Here is a 21,468-nt window from a genome sequence, read left to right on the forward strand (position 1 = left end):
GAGTGTATTAGAAATACTTATTTAAATTAAAATAATACTTAATTCTTTGGTCTATGCCTACCCCTATGAAAACAAGGCGTGATTTTATGTATGGACCTATGTATGTATTACATTTTTGGCAAGAATTGCGTGCCTAATAAGTATTTGAAACAGTTCTTAAAGGTTTATAATGTCCCTGTATTTAGCTAGCGTGGTGGACTCAAGGTCTAACCACTCCCTCATACCGGGAAGGGTCTCGTGACCAACAGTGCAAGAGTAATGGGTTAAATTAATTTTTATTTCAAATTTAATGTATCCGCAGGTAAACGTAGAATTGGTTTCGGAACTCAATATTGAAAGTTGCGCAAGAGTTGATTCGAACATTTCGAAATATAACTCATTCATTCGTTCATAAGATTGAATCGTTGGCTCGCCGGTCTCGTTATTTTGTATAGGGCTGTTACTTATGCATTCTAGATACAGAGCTGTTGTTACACCAATGATTTTCTTTCTACGAAAGTATTATAAGATAATATAGTCTTGTGGTTTTTAACAATCCTTTATCTCCTGAAATCAGTGAATAATGTCAAGTCTGAATTAAATCAATAAACACGCTTTTTTAACAGCGAATAAAAGTGAATAGCTAACTATTTAAGTGTAAATTATTACTAAACTAGCTGACCCGCGCAACTTCGCTTGCGTCATTTAAGATAATCATAATTTTCCCCGTTTTTGTAACATTTTTCACTGTTACTCTGCTCCTATTGGTCGTAGCGTGATGATATATAGCCTATAGCCTTCCTCAATAAACGGGCTATCTAACACTGAAAGAATTTTTCAAATCCGACCAGTAGTTCCCGAGATTAGCGCGTTCAAACAAACAAACAAACAAACAATCAAACAAACAAACAAACTCTTCAGCTTTATAATATTATATATAAATATATAATATATAATATATAATATATAATATTATATATTAGTATTAGTATTAGTATAGATTAAAAACATTTTTTGGGCTTTTAATAGCTTGCTTATAGTACCTAAATAAGAGTTATTTATTGTAGAGTCATCGTCAACTCCAAAGTGGGATTACAAAATATCTTTCGCGAAATATGGAAAACGATGCCCGATATGGACACAAATAACAGAATTTCGCGTCAACCCTACACAAGTAATTTGCGCGTCAATAACTCTACGTAATGACATTTACAGTTTTACACGTAACGCGTCGATTTGGTGTCGCACTGACAGTTTTACAACTGATACTCGGTGACGAAACCGATCAGATGTAGCTGTTGTCTGCGTGCGCAGGTTTATACATCACTCCTTATATGGGCCGACGTAACGCACTAGTGGGTAGGTACGGAACTAGTGTTTTACGTCGATGTATATACGTAATATCACGCGTTCTTCCACTTCTTCCCATAGGTGTAGACATAGGTCAAAGAACGATCGAATGATGTACGATCCTTACAAACTTCCCTTGCCTCAATCCTATAAAATATCAACATATATTGATAACTTGTTTTTTTTTCTGGCAAAATGGAAAACTGTAAATAAATCTTTGATCTAAAGATTTGGTATTATGTACTCTATTTGATTTTTTATTACAGTAGAATAAACGAGTATAGCCCCAATCTGGCTTTTTAGTATAGGTACTTACATGTTTTTTGTTGTAGTAGAATATTTAGCGCCAATCTTGATTTTTATGGCAGTATATGTTAAACAATATTAACAACTTGGTCTCTGCCTCTATGATAAAAAGACGTGGTGTTATGTAGGATCAAAAAATATGTAACCAAGTCTGAGAAAACAGCACACTTGTTATATGAATCAACAATTTTAGGAATAAACAACATTCAACAGATATTTTAATGCAAGACACAAATGTATAAATTCAATAAAGCAATAACACCTCAACAATTCTAAAAATGCAATACCATATCAATTATAAATATTAATAATATAATTAATATCTAGTCCAACGGTCTCGTTAACATGAAAAGCAAATAAAACTGCGTTGGGACCGCGCCCGCTGCTCACCTAGTTATGACCACAACACCGTGAGACCATATCTGACCCACTGACTAGTAGATACGTGCCTTTATATATTAGTATTAAGTATCAAATTAATAGTGAAAAATTAATACTGAATATCCGAAAATGTTATAAGGAACTAAGAATTTAATCGAATGTTGTATTTTCGCGAAAATTATTATTAAAGTATGAACAAAAAGTATGTTGTACAGAAACACTTATTTCTCTTTATTTCTTTGTTGACAACTCCTGTACTCCTCCTAGTCTCCCCTAGCCTCCTATTTGGATCTTATAGACTATTACATCCATACAAAACAATGGACGGATGCCAAGTACCTATCTCAAACTTTTTGTCGATCATATTGTGCTGATTTCTATGTTATGGGAGCTCGCCACGCTGTCCAATTGCGGGTTGGGGACTTTGCATACCTTCAAGAACTGCTCTAAAGAAGTCTGAGAGTTCTTCTCTCTCTCTCGTTTCTCGCATGCAAGGTTGCATCACGACGTTTTCCTATATTATTCTTATTACCCGCAAGTTTTTAAGCCTTATAGCCTACAAAACATTATAACGGAAACAGTGTTTAAAGAAATTCTTAAATATCTTTCAATAAAATTCATTCAAGTTAAATAAACCGGTTAAACAATTCAAAATCCTTCGTGAACTAAGATTCTGTTAGATAACTATAACATAAAGTTAACTACGGGATAGTATCTAGCTGACACTTACTAAGCGTTTGATAATTATCTCGCGGCTTGTGTTCTAGTCGTTTACTCGAAAACTGCTGAACCTATCACGATGTTTTCTTGTTCAAGTGAAGGCGATTTGTTGCTCGTTTGTTGATTGCAAACTGAACATCGCAATAAAGGTAATGTACTATTTAATAGATATTTATTTAAATAGATTGTTAAAGTTTCATTTGACTAGTGTTTTTATGGAGAATTTGCGACGTTTACGTAATTTGTAAAGTGATATATACATAATATAATAAAACAATAAAAATGGCTTTACATTTGATATATTTACAAAATAATAAGTGAAGGGGTTATAAGAACCGTAATAAAACACAAAACGACAAAAAATATTACTGTTTTGTATGTTTGTACGCGCTTTTCTCCGAAACTACTGAACGGATTTGAATAAACTTTATTTGTTATATAGCTATTAAGTATAGGCAACATATTAGGCTACAATTTATTAAGAAGAACGGGAAACTTAGCACGCTGGCGAATTCGCGGGCGTCCGCAAGTTCATTAATGAAACGGCTGCTATTCCTTACATCAATGTACAAACACGCTGTAGGTTCGTACCCTCGAGTGATGCACAAATAATAAGATCAAATTTAGCATTTACCTCCTCGTATAGATATACATAAACAGTGTTTAGTAATACTTGTTCCTAAGAGAAAACTAACCCTATTTTTCTTTAACTATTCGAAGAATTCCAATAACAGTTTCCAATAATAGCTGTGAGTAAATAAGTACACCAATCAGAGAAGCTTGAGACCTTTGCGTGGTGTGTTTAGTTGCAAAATAACATGGCTAATAAATAGTGATTTGTGCCGGCGTTCGCTCTAAAACGTCGTCATAGAAACGGCAAAAGGCGGGTCTTGTGGCCTGCGCAGCCACAGTCAGGTACCGACCAAGTTATAGCTTATAGCGGGGATTAAATTATAGATTTAGTATTATTGACGTGTTGCTGTCAGCAGGCCAAAGGTTTTTTATAGCGCATCAGGACTGGTAACTACCGATTTTTATTTCAGACTGGGATCTCCTAAGTTTACATGACTAAGTAAATGGTATGACGTCCTCATAGATATTAGCTTTCGTTATGTAGCAACTAATAAGGACGTTTCCTTTATAAGTATAGCTTAACTGCTAATTGTGGTTATAAGAAACTTATAATCATAGATTTTCCATTAGGAGTGATTTGTTTCATGTCAGTGCTGTTCACTTGCGTGCGTTTGGTCCTAAATGATTTCTTATTGAATAGAGCGTGAGTTTGTAGTTAATACCTTGAATTCTTGGGCTCCTTACACGCTAACAATTAAAAACAAAGTACATATTATCACTCGCTTAATCTAGTAACTTGACCCACCCACCATCTATCATTAGCGCTCGCGGCAAGCGACACAGCCGGCTACTAAGCAAACTGTCCGGGCAATCTGCATAACAACAGGAAAAAACAGGTTATCTCGCACTTTGTGTGTGTCACGTCACAACGGCGTGACAGTAAGAGTAGCGTGACAAGAACACTGCAGGCCTATTTGGTAAATTACCCTTTTTTAATGAAGTTCTACGAATGTAGAGATGTACAGATTAAACAATAGTTTTACTTCAAAAGTGTATTTAAGTTGCTATTGAATAGTGAAAATATTTACACAATTATCTTACTTACTTTTAAATAAGACAACTCCCGCACTATTAATTGCTTTTGTGTCGTGGGGATTTTTACAAACATACAAAGATCTGAAACAATTAGAAAACTAGAAAATTTGTACTAATAACTAAAATATATTACTCGACTCGAAGAACAAAAAATCACGGCCCAAAATGATTCATGCTCAAAACAAATACCACAATTGTCTCTTATGAGAATCGAACCTCTTATAAACGTTCGCGTCGAAAAAAGCCTTCATCGAACTTGCCGCCAAAGATGCACAACCGGAAGTACATTTCTCCAATGAATGAACTTTCTTTAAATAACTCCAAATTGGTTTTAAGAATCGATCATAAATACTAGTCGTTTTTCTCGTTTATTTATGACTCATATGAGGAAAGTTTCATCAGATTTGGTTCAGCAGTACAGGTGAAATGACTGATGAATGAGGAATGACACGCCATATTTGAAATAGTGAATGAAGTGGCCTCAATGAGTGGCCCAATCGGGTAAACCGGTGTTTTACGAGAAAATGTAGTAATATTTAAAGTGTCGAATATGGTTGTAACCAATTTTCGGAATTTATCAAGGCCTTATTATTATTTTACTACACATTTAAGACTTTTTATACGATTAACTAGATTATGAATATCGCTCTTAAGTTACTTTCTACTTGGAAAGCTTTTTAAACTCAAATCTTAAATTCCTGGCCCTTCTCTTATTCCAGGAAAAGACCCTGAAATGTAACAGTAATATGTTTTAAAATCATATCCATAAAATCTAAACGCCCTTTTATTGCTGAAACTACAACTAATACTAACTAAAGGAATCCAAGAGAAATGTAGAGCATGTACTACATAAATGTATGTACTACAACAAATATACTCAAAAAGTGTGTGTGCGTGTGTCTGTAAACCCATAAATAGTCTACAGTGTCTCTTAAACTCATAAAGAAGGTTTTATCTGGCTCCCAATTACACCAAAGCCATGGACAATGAAGGAGGCTGTATTAAAACGAATTAACGTGCTTTTAGCAGACCGCACGCAGCCAAGATACATGTAATCTGGCAACATTAACGTTTTTTTTTAACTAGCAATACATTGGTCTAAATTATGGAGCTTATCGGGAGTCATTTTTCTTTTAAAGGTTGAGGGTACTTGGGTGTATTACGTTTTGTCGCAGGCACGAATTAACGTAGAATAGTGAAGTAAAGTATAAAGATTTGTTTTCATCTTGTGAGCTAATGTCAGAATATGATAGTAGTTTTGTGATAGGGAAGAAAACAGGCTTGTTGTGAATGTCAGCATCAATAGATTTTCAGGAATATTTTATCAGCATCCGCTCAAATCATAGTAAAAACCTGCATCAATAACATTCCTGGTAGGAATTGAGGGTCGTCCAATACAGATGTAATTAATTTCGATCGCTTAAGACCCAAAAGCATTTTACCAAAAGGGAATCAAACCTCGTGTTCAGCAGCCTCTATAGCTGCTCTAAAAACAGGCTCACTTAATAAACATAAACAACAAAAATAATGTCACTTTTAATCCCATCAAGAGAAACAAAACAATACGTTAGATAGCGATCAGACGCAGGCGCAGGATGCCACCGGCGGAAGTGTCGCGTGTCACACAATGGCCATTGTGACCACGGTAATTACCGTGCCGGATGCCGCGATATTACGTGTGCCCTGATTCCTATGAGGATACAAAATAGGTAATATTTTGCATATAGATTTGATTTTGATTGGGTATGGATTCTAGTCAGTTCTTTTTGGGGTAGGAAGAGATGTCTAGTATTATCTAAAGTTGTTAAAGATCTGTATAGTTCTTCAGCAAAGTCTCTGTAAACACTGGATCAAAAGGAATACCTATTGTTGACTTCCCAAAAACAAAGCAAATATTTAAAAACAATTTTTGCATCTTATTTGTATTAAAAATATTTTAACTACTTTAAACAATTGCAAATACTATAGAAAATATTATTAAAGGAGAGAATGAGAACTCTTTCTATAACTATAATCAAACAAGGCTTAAAAATCTAAAAAACTACATGTTTATATTACTTACCTGACAAATCCCAATTCTTAACTAACTTTCAGACCTACCTTCTTTTAAAGAACTGCATTATTCCTACCATATTTTCGTTCGTATGATGCCAATACGCTGCCATAATTATAACGTGCACATTAAAATACAATACTCAATTAAACAATCATTAAGTTTAACACGTGTTGCTTGCAGCAAGGAGTGGTTACTCATATTCATTTATTAAACAATATTATAATTATGAAGATAACTGCGCGTTTATTATTTGCCGTGTATTGAAAGCTGAATTTAATCGATGGCAGGATAAGCTATTATTCTCGACCATTTCCATGCACTTTTTTGTATGAATCTCATTTTTTTATGTATTCCAAACATTAATATGGTATTTATTATACTAAACTAGACTATGACTATGACAAAATGTACGTGAATATACTTTTTTGTATGTGAATTATTCCGCCTGTCTATTTTTGCATCACAAGTGAAGTAAGAGTGAAGTGATAGTAATACGTTATCAAAATAAAAACGGCAGTTGTGTACTTTAGTATTATCACATTGAAATGTCGTAATATTTTATCACCAATACCAAGATAACCGCAAAAACATATTAACAAAAAGTTACATTAAATTAGGCTTACTACACATAATATTCGTGCCGGTTCGGTTCGGCAGTATTTATAGAACAACAAAACCGACTCGAAGCAATTATTGCACTTCTTCAGCTTTTGCCGATCGGGTAGTTTCTACGGGTCCGATCATCACAATTAAACATTAAGGGGCGGCGATGTCGAGCGGCATATTTCCAAAACATTAATCGACACATATTTAGTTTTGCCGTCCGCTAGGCCATTTAATGCTGAACCGAATATGTATGCAGCAAGCCTTACATTGAAACATTACATCAATAACTTTCACTGCAATATTAAAAAATATATATTTATTGTTTATCGTACCACCGAATAAATCACGCGTATGGGCGGCGCACGCGCATAATCGAAATCGATTAAAAATCGAATTTATTCAATCAATACGAGTTTTTCGCATCGATTGAGATCTCTATCTATCGAATAATTCACTCGGTATGTGTCGTGTGAGATGAAAGTTTTTTTATTAATATTTTACACATATGTTTGTGTTATTGATGATAAGACACGGTTTCGATTCCCGGTAAGGTATAGTTTTGATTTACGATAGAAATCTTGCTTTAAATTGGCTAAGGGTAAAAGTGGAAGAAATCACTTTGTTGCATTTAATTTTGTTAAGAACGTCTAGAAACTTTTCTTCGCCTTTTGCGTGTCCGAAGATTCATCCATTATTTTGCGAGATGGGCAGTACAAACTCATGAAGGCTCGTACAGTCACGAACAAAGATAAATAAAAAATTACCAAGCTGTCATAACCAATATCTTTTTTCTTAAGTACACCCCTGACTACAATGGATGCAATCGTCTGCGAGCGTAGCCATGCGGTACAACTAGTAGTAAATAAATCAATATAAATCAAAACATAATATACCGTTACACAAATAAATCCGTAACAGTTTCCCGAAGCAAATGAACGAATGGCAGACATGCAATCTGGCGGAAACCGCAGGTTGAATTGAGCCGAATCGACGCCCCGGGCGCACCGCCACGCAAAAACTATAGATATCACCTTTATATTGTGATGCAAACAAACCCGAGGGAAATTATAGTGCTCGGACTAAGTTACAAGCGGAGGGAGAGAATCCAAAAATTTTATATCGATCGTGTCCTTTGCTTGTATGTTTGTAAAAGTCCCCGTGACACGAGCAGTTCTGAATGTTAGTGTAAAACAAAATACAACAATTAATCCTTTCTTCAAGTAATTTCTTAAACTAGCTTCCACTGCCCATCACCTCAATGCGCGGCTCCAAACGCGTGTAATTTAGGCAAAATATAACAAAAAAGTCAAAAAGGTAGGTTATGTTTTACGGGCTACGGCTCTTAACTATCTTCCAGAGAAAATTAGCAGTAATCGACGTATCAATTTGGCCATTAAAGCATTACGGAGCTTTTAACATGACTGTATTAAACTTATTAGTATAGTCAGTATGAACGTATAAAGTTTTCTGACGGTAAAAAGTTAGCTATAGAGAATCGGTATCTCTCATCCCCTGCACTGTCCACCACCAGAGGGTCAGTCCGTCACAGCCAGTGGATTCGACACCGCTAGCTGCAATTTTTGTCTGTACCGGCATCGAACCCGCACTGGGCCATTTATATGTTCATGCATCAGTGGGCACCATTTCCTATGCTCCAATGACTACCGTTATGTATGAGGTACTGATACTGAGTAGCGGGATGTTGTTATATTGTTTTGATATTTGTTTATTAATTTGATTTAGTTCAGGTTTCGGTGTTTAGTATTTGGTTTTTAGGGAAGATCAGTTGCTCTAAGTATGGTTGCGTTCAAGTGCGAGACGTACTTTAGATTAGCTATCGAGAAGTTTTATATTATTATGCAACATTTATCTGTGCATCTGTAAGTTTTTTTTACAATTGTCCTCTTTCGAAACAAAAGCACTAAGTTGTACAAAGTTATGCTATAACAGAAAGCATTTTTTTCGGCAAAAAAAAGACAATCGTTGTGGACTCTATATTATTTATTAAATACGACGTCCTATTTATCAATTTTACCTTTTGTCAAAAGCGTGTAAAGCTACTTAGAATATAAGTGATTGTGTAGTATTTATAACAAACAAGCTCGTCTGAAGACGGACATGCATCGACTCGGTCTACATACGACGCCACCTACGATGGCTGCCACGCCTCTTGCCGTAGGGCTGGCTAACGTGGCAACGAAAGAAAAGCCAAGCGTCGATAGACCAATAATACTTACGATTGAAATAATATTCGTATTCCATTGTACTACCTAAGTGGACCCACTTCAAACACTAGCCATCAGCTTCAAAGGTTATTATTACATAGATATATGAAACCTTCCCCTTTTTTCCATAGGCGAAGGCAGATTCCAAAGACAAATTTTATTACCTTAATAGTGTCTTAAGGTTGCATTTTCCCATTGTGATTTATAGTCAGCTTTATATTTATACATATAAATACTTAAGTACTAAAAGTATTGCTATATTTACACTTAGTTTTAATTTTATCCGATTAATATTCTTAATAAATTTACAATTAATAAGAAAAACGATCCTATCATTTAATATTGCTTTTCATCAAGATAGATCTGGCAACCCTGTGTTGCGCACGCGCAAATAGCGCGAGTGACACCGCAATCTCTGATTAACACGGAACGACTAATCTTTGAAACGCGGACGCGGAGTTGCCAGCCTAATGGATTACACGTAAATAGGGTAACCAACCCAATTATAGGGCTCACCCGTCACTACTACCTAACTAGTTATCAAGACTTATAAACCTGTGGATATTAAACAAGCGCGGATTGGAACCACAATGAGGTGTGGTTCAGGTTTGATTCCGGATGTGGACTTAAGTATCGGCAAATTACATATGAGAGCTTAGTCTCGCTGGAAATAAATAATTGGATTCTATATCGGAATGAAATCGCTGTGGGAAGTTTTATATTCTCTTGATACGATGCCTTGTTGCAGCAATCGTTCTGTACATCGTTATTTTCTAATTATAGGATTAATTTAGAAAGATGTTAGGAAATCTGAAATAGCTTTTTCTTTATTAGAAACTAGAAACACTGCAAGCCTACTAACGTGATAAAATCGCTTATAATAACTGCGGACGTGATCTAAGTTTGATCTAGAACTTAAATAGAACTTTAACTAGAAACAAGGCTTAAAGCTAGTTGTGCTCTTCGTTCGACAAACAATCTGTGAGTGAAGCAACTCTTGGTGTGGATGTTTCATAGATGGGTGGTCACTTGTAAGTATTTAGCTTTAGCTTAGTTCTCCTATAGACTGAAGTCGGGCCAAGTTAATATAAATTATAACAGTCATTCTTTCAAATGAAAAACATGTTTGAAGGTTAACGTAATATCGAAGAACTGCCCAAAGCAGTTTCTTCGATATTACGTTAACCTTCAAACATACGTTAAATAAATACTAGAGATATTTTTCTTTCTTTTTCTTAATATTACTGAAAAAAACAAAAGACACAGGCCAACTGTATCTTTTAAGAAATGCAAAATCATAATTTTATTCAGGTGATGCTTAAAAATTTTCCCGTCTCTACTATACACGTTGCTTAAAGATGACCTATATTTTCAGCATTTGTTTTTTTTTTTCCAAAATATAATCTCAAAGGTCTATCACCTAAATACCTCTCTCCCTTTACGACAAGTCTTTAGGGAGCTGCGTGCGGTCTATAACTGTAGGTGTAACCGCGAGTCGCGGCGTGGGCGACAACTACATAACGGTGATAACCAGACATCCCGGCTTCAATCATACAGGATTATGAAGTCTAATGTATAGGTTTCCATACTAATATGATTAATGTATAAGTCTATTAAACTTTCCCAGTCGCTGAATCAATTTGGATAAAATTAGCATGGAATTAGTTAAAATCAAAATGAAATCTTTTATTCATTTAGGTCAAATGTTGACGGATAGTCGTTACATTTACTGAATCTGCTAATAGCCTGGATACCTTAAAAATCCCTGTATTGAACATAGAAAACTTATTGCCTAAAGTTAGAAATTGAAGTGGGCCATGAACATTGAACTCTTGCGTTTGTTATAGATTCAATCTTTGATATCAATAGCACTAGAGTTAATACGTAATCCAAAATATACTACCATGCAAATGTGCCCTAAGATCGGTTTTCACAAGGAAAAAAACTAGTGTTGTTTTGATCCTGATATCCTTAATTTGTTTATTCTTAGATTTCTATCAAATCAAATCAAATCAAATCAATTTATTTATGCAAACATACACATTAGGGTACATTATAAGATGTTACAGTAATTGAAAGTAGCTTTTACCATATTTTACCTTGCGGCATGCAAATTGTTATCGATAATCAAAAATTCAATTATTATGGATAATAAGACAATACAATACAATTCTACATCACATTATTGTGGATACATACTAAAATTCCAAGAAAATAATAATGTTTTTAAATCGTACTCTACTAAATCAACCACCATTAGTAAAATAAAACCAAATAAAAGAATACGAATTGTCCTCCACAGCCCGTACGGTATTTCGCAATCATCTCGACACCCAACGGTACCACTATGCCATGACAAATCTATAATGTGCCCACTATGGTAATGACCAGCCAGCCTGACCTCTACCCCGAACCCATTCATTGAGTGCTTGAAACAAATTCACGGGTCATGTTAGACTGGATCTCTTCGCTAAAGGTGTAAGGCTAATTGTTTGAAGTTCCTCCATAGGATTTATGACGTCACGATCGATACTACTTCCGTGCTGTGGGAAGCGTGTTAACTTGTGCATCATTAGTGCAAGGGATATCATTAGTGGGTGTTTATATTTTAACTAAAATGGAGTGTATGGGTAAAGTGTTTAACCTTGTTGTTGTTGGTAAAGAAGGTATTTTCATTTTACGGTCAAAGATTTCGGAACGGACTTCTTTGATTTAGTTTTTAATTACTCATGCTGAGTAGGCCGCTCCTATTGGAAAGTCCTGACGGGCTAATTCCTTTCGCTATCGACAACCGTAGCTACCGATTGATTTCTGTTTGGAAATCTTATCACATATTTCAGTTGACAACCAGTGTACGTCTAATTGATGGCCACTATTCACTACATTACTGTCTTCACGTAACTTGTTCATCATTATAATCTACGGGAGCAAACAGTGTATAGCATAGTGGCTTTCAAATAGTTGTCAACTAAGAAACGTGATAGCCCGCCATCACCTCAAACTTATTCCGCTAGTACTTATATTTATTTACCGCACGTAAACAGTATTATCAAGTTATTTTAAATATGAAAGTTACTTAAGTCGCTACTAAACAGTACCGAGTGGAAGTACTACTGACTGACGTAACCAACCACAAATAATAACAGAATTTGGAGACAGTCATTCAACAAAAGATACGACAGCGCTATTCAAAAAACATTTCCTATCAAACCTTAGCAGAATCAACATAAAATCTTCTACAATCAGTATTACCGTTAATGCAATAAAACGCATGAAGACACAGATGTCCGCTGACCTCAGCCGAGCCCAGGCCGTAAACCAAAGTGTGAACTACAAGTACGACTAACAAACATGTAATGAGAAACCACCATTCATAGGTACAAGTGGGTAAAGGGAATTGGCTTTCACCACCTTCGGATAAGTACTGGTTAGCTTATAAAGTGGAATATTGACACTTTTTTTCATATATTTGTTGTTTTTTTTTATGTATCAGTTAGGTAATCCGACGTTAATCCGTGGAACAGGTCCTTATATGTGTGTAAAAGCCGAGCCATTCTTGACATTTGACGTTTCATTTCTATTTATAGAAAAATGAAATGACCCTTTCCCATGTCGTCTCCTGGTTCTTAGCTACCTCCACGCTTTGCAGCCAAATCGCTTCAGCATCGTTCGTATAATAACACGACTTTCTTGTATAAATATAGATAGTCTAAGATAAAATCGTCTTAAAGCCTAATATAATCCACGAATTTTAAAAATATTGGCCTACCAGACCTTTCTCATGTCCCATTAGCCCTACTAATACACATCTCTTACCCACACAAGCTCACATAGAAACAATGACGTAACACAATAGTTGCGCTACACCGTTCAAATCAAACCGTTTTGAGACGGCGAAAGTTAGCAATAAATCAAATTAACCCATGTTATTGTCAATGTCCAAACATTAATCAATTCTGTAATGTGTTATTTATTTCCAACTGAATGAGTGTTTTGTCTCCCTCTAGTCTTATGAGAGAGACAAGGTTAAAATATAGATTAATGTTTCGCAATTCTTGTGAAATTGTACCGTGATTGTAATTGTAATTATGCAATGAAAGTGATTGCGAAATGTTATTGGAGTTTAGGAGAAAAGTAATCAATACGGGTTTATTGATCTATAACCAAAATATAGTGTAGAAATTAAAGTCTCTTTAATTGAAAAAAATGTATAAATCACACGTTTTTTGCTTACAAAAACAGTCAATATGTGTACCGATCGCTAAACACCACGATCGATTATATTTATATCAACTTTTTAGTAGGAATACTATAACTAATAAAGATCTTATGGAAAAATCTTGTAATGGAGGACAAACACTTAGGGATATTAAATCCAGTAGCACGTAGAAACTCTTTATTTTTAACCAGTTGTTCCCAAGATAAAAGTCTAGGCGGGCGGGCGGTTTGCATCAGCCAAATCCCCTTTAACGCACATTTTTGAGAAGAAAACTGTTGTACCGACCCCACTCATCGTTGAATAAGGACTAGAAAAGTTCAGAAAGAAAAATAGTTTTGAAAATGCAAAGTCCTTATTCCTTGTTGTAACGATTAATATGAAATTCTACCCTCAACCCGACATCAAATGATTACTTAACTGTAACACATCGCTCATTGCTCCATACCGCTACACAAACCACGTTTTGAACTCCACTAAATACTAAATTATACAGTGCATATATGAACCAGCCGGGCCCAGGTTCAATGCCAGTGCGAGACACAGGCTAATTGCACTCGTTCGGAAACTGGTAACGGGTGGGAATTACTGCTGATTGTGGTTCTGGGTTACTTTGTATTATGTATTTTAAATATGGCGGTTTTAAATAATTCGTACATAATAATATAGTTTTCCTACAATTTGGCTATATTTTTTAAGCTTAACCAAAACTTGTATAACTTTTAAGGAAAAAGTTTCATGTCCTTGCAAACAAGTAAGATTATTTCATGTTTTTTTTTTCTTTTTTGCCACTTTTTTGTTTATATGAATAGTCCGTTGTTCCTACTTCCTCAACTTATGATTCAAAACAAAACAAAAAATCTATAAATAATAATTGTATCATCAGTAATAAAAATTAGTACCAATATTAAAAATACAGATTTTAAAATAAATAAAGGCATAAAACTATAACACTTCAGTAAATTAAAATGAAGCGCTCATAAACGCCCATCCTAGATACATTTAATTGAAAATCTCTACTGTATACTTATCCTACTAATATTATAAATGCGAAAGTTTGTCAGAATGTATGTAATATTTGTTACTCTTTCACGTAAATACTACTGAACCGAGAACGAAAAAATTTGGTATATAGGTAGCTGAAGACCCAGAATAACACATAGGCTACTTTTTATCCCGGAGTTTCCAAGGAATCATTTACACGGGAAGGGTTTTCACGCGGACGAAGTCGCGGGCGGCCTCCAGTACTTAATAATTACGGAGCTAGGCTTCATAACAAATAGCCACAGGTTGTATGAAATATACTCTCAGAACTAATGAACGAGTAGAATGATACCGGCCGAGTAATACGACATAGAGTAATTACGAATACCATAGACAAATATCTCATCGCGAACGGGAGCTGTTGCTTTAATGCACCCATTTGTCTGCCTTATCGACGAATTAAAAAGTAAATAGGCTGTGTAGATTGAGTTGTCTGTGCCTGTGGAAATGCGCGGGAGTTTTACTTTGTTGCAACGAATTTTAAGGTTGCACTTTTTCGGATATTTGAATATATTGTTTTCAGTGTCTTTCTTATAATAATACATATATATTATGTATATTATTATAATATATTTTCTTACATCAAGAATAGTAGTCTCTTCTTTTTTTACTCAACGAACTACTATCTTAATACTTAGTGACACTTTTTTCATCATCAGAAAAACTGTAAATACCAATATTGCGTCGTTAATGGAAACATAAAATGATTCTTAAAGTAAAGAATAACTGATTTATATAGTCTGTATATAATTTTTTTAGTTCGCAATTCGGTAGTAAAGAGTAATTTAGTGACAAAATACTCGCCAACAATGCCACTACCCAAAAATAAAAATAAAAATCGATACTCAAACAAGTTATTCGATGCAAATTAAGCTTTATATTATGTGTTAAGGATCAGCAATTCTTCGGCTTAATATAAACTTAGTCAAATCCATACAAGTTTCTAACCAGTTTTTTTCTTTTGTCAATAGCCAGACACGGTCCCTCAAGCCAGCATCGACATGACAACAGTACTGGAGGTGTCAGAGGCGGACAGCGTGACGGGTCACCCTTACAGCCTGGCCATCACGGCGCCGGAGCGAGTGACCTTCGTAAAGGGCACCTGCAGGGAGGAGGCGAGGTGGTGGTCTGATGTGCTTAGTGTGTATCCGAGGAGTAAGGTACGTCGAATATATTCTGTATTTTCAAGGCCTACATAGCTAGTTGCGCTCACCGGTCGGTTAACGAACTGTGGGTTCAGCAATGCTTAGCGCGGTCATTCCAGAGATGGGTGGCCGCATAGTGGTATTTGAACTTGGTGTCTCCATGCTTCGGTGGATACGTAAAAAGTTGGTCCAGGTTATTATCAATTAATATAACAGTTGGTAAGCCACGTCAAAGGTGATTTATTTTGATTTAGTGTCCCGGAAAACAAAACTAATTTAATAATGCGTAGTTTAGAATCAAAAGCTTCTCATAAAATTACTTGAACATGCCAGCTATAAAGATAGACTTAATGGCAATAAAAACAGTTTGCCTTTGATTGGCAGTAAAGCCTAACCTAGCCTAGTAAAATTGACGTTAGCTTTTTTATTCTATACTCCATATATTCGCTCACAATTACCGTCCACTCATATTTCTTCCTTGTACACCCAATAAAGCCTTCCAATCAGTCTAGCTATAGCAAAAAAGAAGCGAGCCCATCTCCACATTTACGCAATTACTTTCTCACACAAAACTTAAGTAGATCTCACACGTCAGGGTAATCGGTTTCTTCCCGTCAATTTCCGGCGATAGTCGAAGATTCCCGTTGATTCCCGACAGTTCCTCGATCCAAGTGGCTTACTACCGACACGATTTTAAATGCAATCGAGTTAGGATCGAGCGAATTTCAAATCGTATTCTTAATATGCAAACTAGTAACCCGAGGCATGAGAAAACTTTTCGAAGTTATATTTGTATTAGAAATATTTATCACTTGCTCTACCGGTGAAGAAGATCTTGAATGCCTAAAATTTTTCTAATACATTTTTTGAGGGCATGTAAATTCCCTAACCCGTACTTGGCCAGCGTGATAGACTCAAGGCCAAACCAAACCCCCTACCTTGTTTGGGAGGAGACCCTTGCCCAGCAGTGGGACTAAAAAATAAACAAACTAGCGCGTAAATAAACGAAAATTGAAATGTTTGATTCACATTATATTACTTTAAATCACCATTCGAGTATACGTTACTTTGACATTTGAGAGTACGATTTGACAGCTCGAACTTAACTCGATTATATTACAATTCGATCCTGTCAGGAGTTAGCCACCAGGTAGATGTACCCGCACATTATAGCGAGTAAGGAAGTTGTAAGCGTGTGCATGATTACACTGGGTGTGGAATCAGTAGTTTGAAATAGCGTGATAAAGATGTTGGTTTATTCGCTACTATACGCTGAATAGTTCATGTTGTTTTATAATCATTGGAATTAAGTTCTTCAGTTCTATTGCTGATTTTTATTAGAGAGTGAGTATTTTATAATGTTGAAATGACTGTGTTATATACTGAGATAATTATTTTTTATCGATTTATATTGTAGATAGATAATCAAAATATCTGACTAGGTATATAACCGTGATATAAATCTTAGGTCCTAATAAGCGCGGCGAGAAGGTTAGCGCTCTCGCAGATAAAATAGCAATTAGTTTTGGTTTTATTTGGAACAGAAAAAAAGGATTCTGTATGACATATGTATGGAAATGAATTGAATAAGAGAAGTTTGTAAGAATCGTACTAAGTGGCGATCTTTGCTTACTTCTATGGGAAATTGGCGTCATATTATGTATGTGTATGTAAGGCTATTCTAAATCTGTTTAATAGTTCCGTCGTAAATAGATTTACATGTGCGTTAATAAAATTTGCATGTATACCATGATTTATAACTTATAATTTAAATTAAAATATTAATAAAGGCGGTTTCTTCCTGCGCTATATTCTAGTGACAGTAGTTACCAGCCAGTAATACTACACAAATCATAAAGTGCGGGTACTCGGTTAATTTTTAGTGCCAGGTAATTCTAGGCTGCGATGTTATAAATCTATAACAAATTGGTACGACAGGTCGTTACAACGCTTCCTCTATTCCCTTCTAAGTTATTTTCCATCATTTGAATATCTGATAGTAAATTTATCAGGATTTATACCTCCTTTTCCTCTCGTCCTATCTGAAAAGTTGATAGGAATAATTGCTTTTTGCCTTTGATTTGAAATAAAAATGAAATGGCAATGTTGTTACTGCAAAAAAACGCCGATTGTAGCCACATTAAATTTGTACGGATCAAATGAAAGTCAAGTAGAAATTATTTTAAAGATAATCATCAAAAACATTACATTTTCATCAAAAGCAATTGTTACATTTCTATGAAATCATGTAATAATTGCATGATTGGTAGAAAATCATTTTAAGTTAAGTCTAATATGCGAACAAACAAAGTCCCTTATATTTTAATTATAAACATCATACACTTCATTCTCGTCTCATAGTCACTATAGTCAAGTAACCCGACTCCGTCTCACATGTTGAACATCAACAATATGAGCAGTGCATGACAATACAGGTTCCCTTCGCCCTTGGGCTAAGTCTTTTGTGTCATTGATACTGACTTAAGGTAACTATAACGTGACTTGTAGTCTTCCGGGATCATTATCCATAGTCTACACTATAATATTATAAATGCAATTTGCAAGATGCGTCTGTGCTTCTACTCTACCCTTTAACGGATAATCAGATTCGGATAAAAAAATTGTACTTGTAGTATCTACAGATAGATTCGGAGAGGTTCAAGCATTAGTTACTTTTTTTAACCCGTAGCTGTCCCACTGCTGGGTCTCCTCCCAAACCCACTAAGTTACTCCAGTTGGTTGCAATTTATTCTCTTTTTTTCCAAATTACATGAGAGCGGTGATACCATTAAATTCTTATTCATAAATCTTTTACGCAATTAGACACTTTAAATAAAGTAGATTTTTCAAGATGTTGCACCATCATAAATTAACATCTTTCACAAAAAGATTTATTTCATCTCTTCACCAAACCCATAAACAATCTGAAACCGCGACCCAATTCGGCAAGTAGCCCACAGATTTCTCCACACACGTATCAACAATGAGTCACAAAGCTGTACAAGTAAGACGATCCTGCGCTAATTACTCCGCCCCATTTGCGCCAAGCGGGCCGGCGAGCGCAGATGTGGCCAAGTTCAAACGAATCGAACCAACGATTACGACCAATTGGCCGGTGAATTGAGAAGTATGTATGAGGTGACCCCGTTTGTATGTCCTGATTTTTTCAGGGTGACGTGGTGCGTGGGTTTCGTGTCAAGATTTTTGGGTACTCTGATTCGATAGGGTTATTGAACCTTAGGTGTCTTGCCGTTTCGCCTTGTGAGCTTTTATTTCTTAAACAAAGAACTTCATGACTTTTTCATATCTTTCCTTTTTGTAGTAACATTCCATTTAGCTACTCTAGAACAGCAAGTTAAAGATCCCTCTTCGATTAATGATCGGTAGCGCTTCTATCAACTATCGACAACTGATCAAGAAATTGTGTATGAAAAGCTGATGAGCGCCTCTACGGGACGATCTAAGAACTATTTTTGCAGTTATTTTTAAATGTCAAACTCTCGATACTCATTAGTACCGACTGTAGAGGATCGCGAATATTCTGTTAGTTTTTCCTCGTTCTAAGTCTCCATATGTCATATTTACAAAATTTTAAAGAAGATATCCCGTTAAAAGAACTATAACGTCATCGTTCGCAGGAATTAACCTCGAGATTGTTCGCTTTATATAATTAGGGATTCTTGAAACTGTTTCACAACGTCTTGAAATCAGCAGTTACTCATGTAATTGGTTTCTAGAGATAATTGTTTCTGAGAGTATAGGAAATAGATTAGTTTTATGGCACCTAAATTTAGTTTAGGTGGTGATATTCTAGGGTATTTACGACTAACAAAATTGTTAATGACTGTTGTACTTTATATAAAAATTGTTTAAAACAGCTCTTGATAGGATTCTCCTTAGTCGATTTATTGGAAAACAAATGATGCTTAAATATTGCAACAATATCAGCAGCACCATTTTTTTTTGTCGAATATTGACGTTAGTAGTTGATATTAAGAAAATAGTACTTGTTAACTACACCAGGGGTGCTAAACAGTTTTTCATAAACAAAATATCGGTACGTAGTAGTCGAAACTAAACAAATTGAATACTCTACAGATTCCTGTACATTGTTACGTTTCTAGTGATTCTCCATCTCATTTCGTCCTTCACCCCACAATCCATCGATATTTGCTCAGTCTACACTTACTTTATAATTTGTATAACGGGACCGAAGAACTATTTCTCGACTCCTAATAGCTCCTACGTGTGAGCTATTATATTATTAAGGCAATTTCCTCTTTTACAAATTGCCCATAATATAGGCGAAATATAAACTGCATTCGTTTTAAATAAACATATTGTTTTTTTAGATAATTACTAGGTTTAACTTGTGGGTTCATTCGTAGTGTGTTCTTAAAGGTATTTTCATTGCGAGGTTCTAGTAATAATTGTAGAAATAACATTATGGTGAGACGTAGATACTTCAAAAGAAGAAATGTATTTTCATTTTGTTCTTAAGAGACAACTAGAAATAATGGTATGTCTATTACAAGAAATAATAATAGAACTCCAGAATTTTAACAGGTTCATCTAAATCGGATCATTATATTTAGATTATAGTTAAAATGTTCAGATAGAGTTTTGCATTTACCTTATAATATTAGTATGGAATTTTTAAATATTTTTATGACCACATTAAGTCATTATTTTTGAAAATAAATGTTTTGACGCATGAAAAACTATTTAATAGCTATTATTAATCGTTTGTTTATTCTATTTCTAGTTTTTTACAAAATTATACAAATTGGATGACAATAAAACATAAAAAAATGAAATAAAGACATAATAACATAAATAATCTTTGCAACATTAGGTTTTTTTAAAGCTAGTGGATAATATTTATTTTTGGCACGGAACATGTTTATTTTGATCCGTTAAAAAATAATGTATACAGTTCCTAAACTACACTTAAAAATACTATTGATAGCCTTTTTGTCAATAGAGTAACTATCGGAAAATGACTTATACAAAAGTGATCAGTTACCCTAGCCCATTTCAAAACGATTTATTTATTTTTTAAGTAAATTTTACTGTGAAACTATCGATAAGTTGACAGGAAACGCAGGATTTCACTCTACAGAAGTAAAAAGCCTTCTTCATTAAATTATTAATAACTATAAGGCAGCTCAAACAGAAGAAAAAACTACTGAGCTTTTATAACTAACACTAAACCCAGACATATTTAATTATGTTTTTTCTCACCCATATCACATGTGATATCCGTCCGTCTGTGTGTCAGTTCAAGTGACAGCTATTTATCATATCCACACACCGTGAATATACCTATACGTTTTTGTACATTTCCGAGCAAAAATATGTACACAAAATCATACTTTTAAAGTTATTTTTATCTAGACGTCCTGGACGCTTTTGAAAAGAACTGGTCGGGTCTTGCCGCCGATAGGGGGATCTGGAAGGGAAGAGGGGAGGCCTTTGCCCAGCAGTGGGACATTCAAATAGGCTAAGGAAAAAAAATGTAGTCGATTTAGTCCTCATGAAAAGATTTTCTAAGGCAGAAGTATCCTATGTATTAAAGCCACGTAATAAACTATGTGGCAAGGTACCAAATTTCATCAAAATCCGATCAAGTAGTTTTGACGTTATTGAATAACAATTAATGTCCATTGAAACATCCAAACTTTCCCATTTCAATTTAATATTAGTAAGGATTATTAGAAAAATGAGAACAGCGAAATCAATGACAATATTATCTTAAATGCTATAACACAA

At 34.9% G+C, this 21,468-nt stretch overlaps 1 protein-coding gene across 2 annotated transcripts in view; it reads left to right on the forward strand.

The window, feature by feature from the left end:
• osp (myosin phosphatase Rho interacting protein outspread) overlaps positions 1 to 21,468 on the forward strand; it is a 271,454-nt gene that overhangs the window by 214,619 nt on the left and 35,367 nt on the right. For both annotated transcript variants that reach the window (XM_076113864.1, XM_076113865.1), the window contains exon 4: positions 15,523 to 15,711. In XM_076113864.1, coding sequence (XP_075969979.1) covers positions 15,523 to 15,711 — 189 coding nt within the window. The remainder of the gene's footprint in view (positions 1 to 15,522; positions 15,712 to 21,468) is intronic.

This window comes from Anticarsia gemmatalis, chromosome 4, assembly GCF_050436995.1.
Source record: "Anticarsia gemmatalis isolate Benzon Research Colony breed Stoneville strain chromosome 4, ilAntGemm2 primary, whole genome shotgun sequence".
NCBI classification, from domain to species: Eukaryota; Metazoa; Arthropoda; class Insecta; order Lepidoptera; family Erebidae; genus Anticarsia; species Anticarsia gemmatalis.